The following is a 3,497-nucleotide window of genomic DNA, read 5'->3' on the forward strand; positions in this document are numbered from 1 at the left end:
TTTCCCTTAAATTGTACTAAACAAGCATCTATCTTCTCAAGTCTATGTTATTTTGTAAGATTTAATATTCTTCACCAAAAAATTCCTACACTATCTATACTGTTTTTCATAATAGTTACAGTACAGAGATTCAACCAAAAAGAGTAACAAGATATATATTAATATTTCTTAAAACTCTTTTAAAGACGAGCATGAATATCAATGTAAAACACTGTCTGCAAAGTTTTGCTACAAAATCAATTTAGAAAATATTGCTAGGTATGAGTTCAATTAATATACAATATCATTATACAAAAAAATTAACAAACATAGGTATGTATTAAAGCTTTAACTTTGAGAGTGAATATTTGTTCTCAGATCTGTGGTTCAAAGAGATCTGGTAAATGCTGCAAAGAAAAAATTCTAATTAGCTGATGTTGATCAATAACAGATCATAATAGGATTATTTTAATAGTTCTAGTTAAATAATAATGACTCTCAGTACTCTTTTTCTTATAACTTCAGGTAAGCAATATTTAAAATTTCCCCCACTGAGTTTCAGCTAAAAAAAACTCATGAAGGAGCTGGGGAGATGGCTCAGTGGTTGAGAGCACTGACTGCTCTTCCAGAGGACGTGGGTTCAATTTCCTACACAATTGCAGCTCACAATTGTCTGTAATTCCTGTTTCAGGGGATCTAACAAACTCATACAGACATACATGCAGGCAAAACACCAATGCACATGAAATAAAAATGAATTTTAAAAACTCATGAGAATTTAGTACAGTCAAACTATAAGGGTTAAAGGGTCAGGACAGATATCATTTTACTTGGAGACCTAAAGCTCCTAAAGCAGAGAGAACTTAATTGAGATTCAATCTTAACGATAATAACTGTTTCAAACATGTTCAGATCATTGTTATTGCATTTGTAATTATTTGAAAAACAATGCATTAGTATGCTACTATTCATAAATTCTTAATTAACCACCAAAAACAAGTAAGCATGGTGCTGGAGAAGAAATGTCAGGGGGCAATTTCAGATAATGATACAGCACTTATTAATTCTCTAAAAGGGCAAAATAATTCAAATGGTGTTCTCTTCCTTACGTCTGTGTCCATTACTCTTAAATTCTTCTCTTAATGAAATATACATGAGCATGTAATGTCTGATCAAAGATATACAGTAATAAGAGTCAAGAAAATTACTTCATTAGTAAGTATTAAATAGAAAATAGCCACATTCTATAAGGCATATTTATTTCCTTTCCAGAAACATAAGAGACCATCTCTGCTATTCATATTTTTTAAATCAGGAAGCTTAATACACTTACCAGAAAATGTGTAAAAATCTTTTTATTTAGCAAGACCTAGACTATAACATTTTCTCCCTAACATTAAGTATTTTTCCTAACAAATTATTTTATTTAAAAGCATCTGAGACACAATAGATGTGCACTAAAGTATTTGCTAAGTTTTATTGAGTTCAGACAGACAGAATTACATAACACTGTGCTGTGGCTATGACTTCAATGAGCTCACAAAAAGGTGGCTTCACTGTGCAGACAAAAGATTCCAGTTAGAACGGGGGGTTAAAAGGTTAAATTGCCCAATCCTACCTATCAGTTGCTACTGTGAGCTCAGGTCAGTTATTTCACCTCAGTGACAAGTGTTTCAACTTGTTGGAAATAGAAGTAGACAGAAAAAGGTATTGTGAGACTTAAGTGGAATACTATAGGTAATGCTGTTAGCATAATACCAAAATACCATAACAGACAGTTCAATAAGGTGTAACTGGCCGGGTATAATGGCACAAACCTGCAATCCCAGCACTGGAGAGGCAGAGGCAGAGGCAGAGGAATCTGAACTTTGAGATCATCCTGGTCTACATAGTGAGATCATATCTCAAAAAAACAGAAGATAGAGAACGGCTATTTTCTATATAGCTACATCTATTTTATGCAGACATGCTTGCAGATATATAAACATGTTTGAAAACACAAATGTTTATATATACATGTTTTGTTGGTAGTATTTTATATTTTATATATTATTTTTGAAATGTATTATGCTATTAAAATATAAAGTGATTATGCTTAACTAGATTTCTGTATTGAAATAAGGATATACTTCTCTATTCAGAATATGTCCCTTTATTCAGTTTTCTAGAAGACAAAAAACCAAAGTATCAGCAGTTCATACATCATGAATAACACTAAACTTTTTTAAACGGTTATGGTGTAAGGAGGTTGTTGAAAATGATTCCATTTCTCTGAGGAGATAAAATCAAAATACATTTCTATATCATAATTACCACAGTTATTATTTCACTTCTCTAGAATGGTAATCACAGAGACTCAAGGAGAGAACTATTGATTTTTTAAGTTAAACATGGAAATTTACATGTGTCTACCTATATGTACCCCAAAATATTTATTTTCTCATGGTATAGGCTGAAGTAGCCAAACAGAAGGGGGGAAAAGAACAAAGAATACAATGAGCATTGTCTGTGTATGTATCACCGCCCAGTAAGATCAGAAAGCAACTGTCCAAATAACCAGTCATACCATAAACTTAAATCTTTAGACCTAAGACCCAATCTACTCTCTATTTTCCCTTTTAGCTGGCTTTATTACCTACCAGTTACAAGGGCGGCCTTGACAAAAATGGCCAGGACTCCCCAGAGCAGCAAGTGGGTTGTCTTCATCTTGTCTTCACTTTTGAAACAATGAAGCCAGAAAGTCAGGGCCAAGGTGTGTGTCTATAAGGAGCGTGCAAATGATGCTGCTTCTGCTTTCTTAAAATAACACCCCAAGCATCAGGCAAGCTGCAAACAATCACAACTGTGGTTCAGGTTTGAGCTGTATTCTACCCTGGAAAGAAGCATGTAGTTCAGATTTAGGTATTTGCTTCCAATCTAAAGCCTTGCTGCAAAGCCACAGTTTGATGAATCATTTATGTTTTGCATTTATGCTACAGCAATGTATAAACTCTAAGCATAATAAGAAGTGGAGTCAGAACTCTATTGAGAATGTTTAACTATGAGTTCTCAACTTTATCATCTGCGTATACTTATTAGCCTTCAAATCAAATATTTGGCATTTTTCATGACTGTAACAAGAAGTGCAGGGAAAGAGAAGAAAAAGAATGAACCAAAGTAGCAAAGGCCTTCCAGGTTCCTAACTGTATATTGTTTCAGTTTCTCTGCTAGTCTTGAATTAACCAAATTATCACACTTAAACATCCATGCATTTACTCCTACCACTTTCAGTTTATTTTATAAGTTCAGACACAGAAGTAGAATTTGAAACTGATAGGTCCTGAACCAATGTTCATTTTACTCTGCTAGGACTGAGAAAGACTTTTTGCTTTCCCCCTAGTAATTCATTCTTGATCCCTGTACTACGACATTACCATGTTGTCTCAACAAAAAACTGAATCATTGGAATATTTGTCTCAAATTTTTTCATTTAATTATTGTCAAATTTAAAAACAAAAAAAGAAACCTGAAGCCGGGCG

The 3,497-nt window shown here is 33.5% G+C and overlaps 1 protein-coding gene across 2 annotated transcripts in view; it reads right to left on the bottom strand.

The window, feature by feature from the left end:
- Positions 1 to 3,497, bottom strand: part of Jchain (joining chain of multimeric IgA and IgM) — a 21,071-nt gene that overhangs the window by 6,714 nt on the left and 10,860 nt on the right. The window contains exon 2 of one of the 2 annotated variants that reach the window (XM_005359452.3): positions 2,619 to 2,851. In XM_005359452.3, coding sequence (XP_005359509.1) covers positions 2,619 to 2,685 — 67 coding nt within the window. In that variant the 5' untranslated portion in view covers positions 2,686 to 2,851. The remainder of the gene's footprint in view (positions 1 to 2,618; positions 2,852 to 3,497) is intronic. The other variant, XM_026785220.1, reaches the window with a different exon arrangement.

This window comes from Microtus ochrogaster, linkage group LG1 (assembly GCF_000317375.1).
Source record: "Microtus ochrogaster isolate Prairie Vole_2 linkage group LG1, MicOch1.0, whole genome shotgun sequence".
NCBI lineage: Eukaryota > Metazoa > Chordata > Mammalia > Rodentia > Cricetidae > Microtus > Microtus ochrogaster.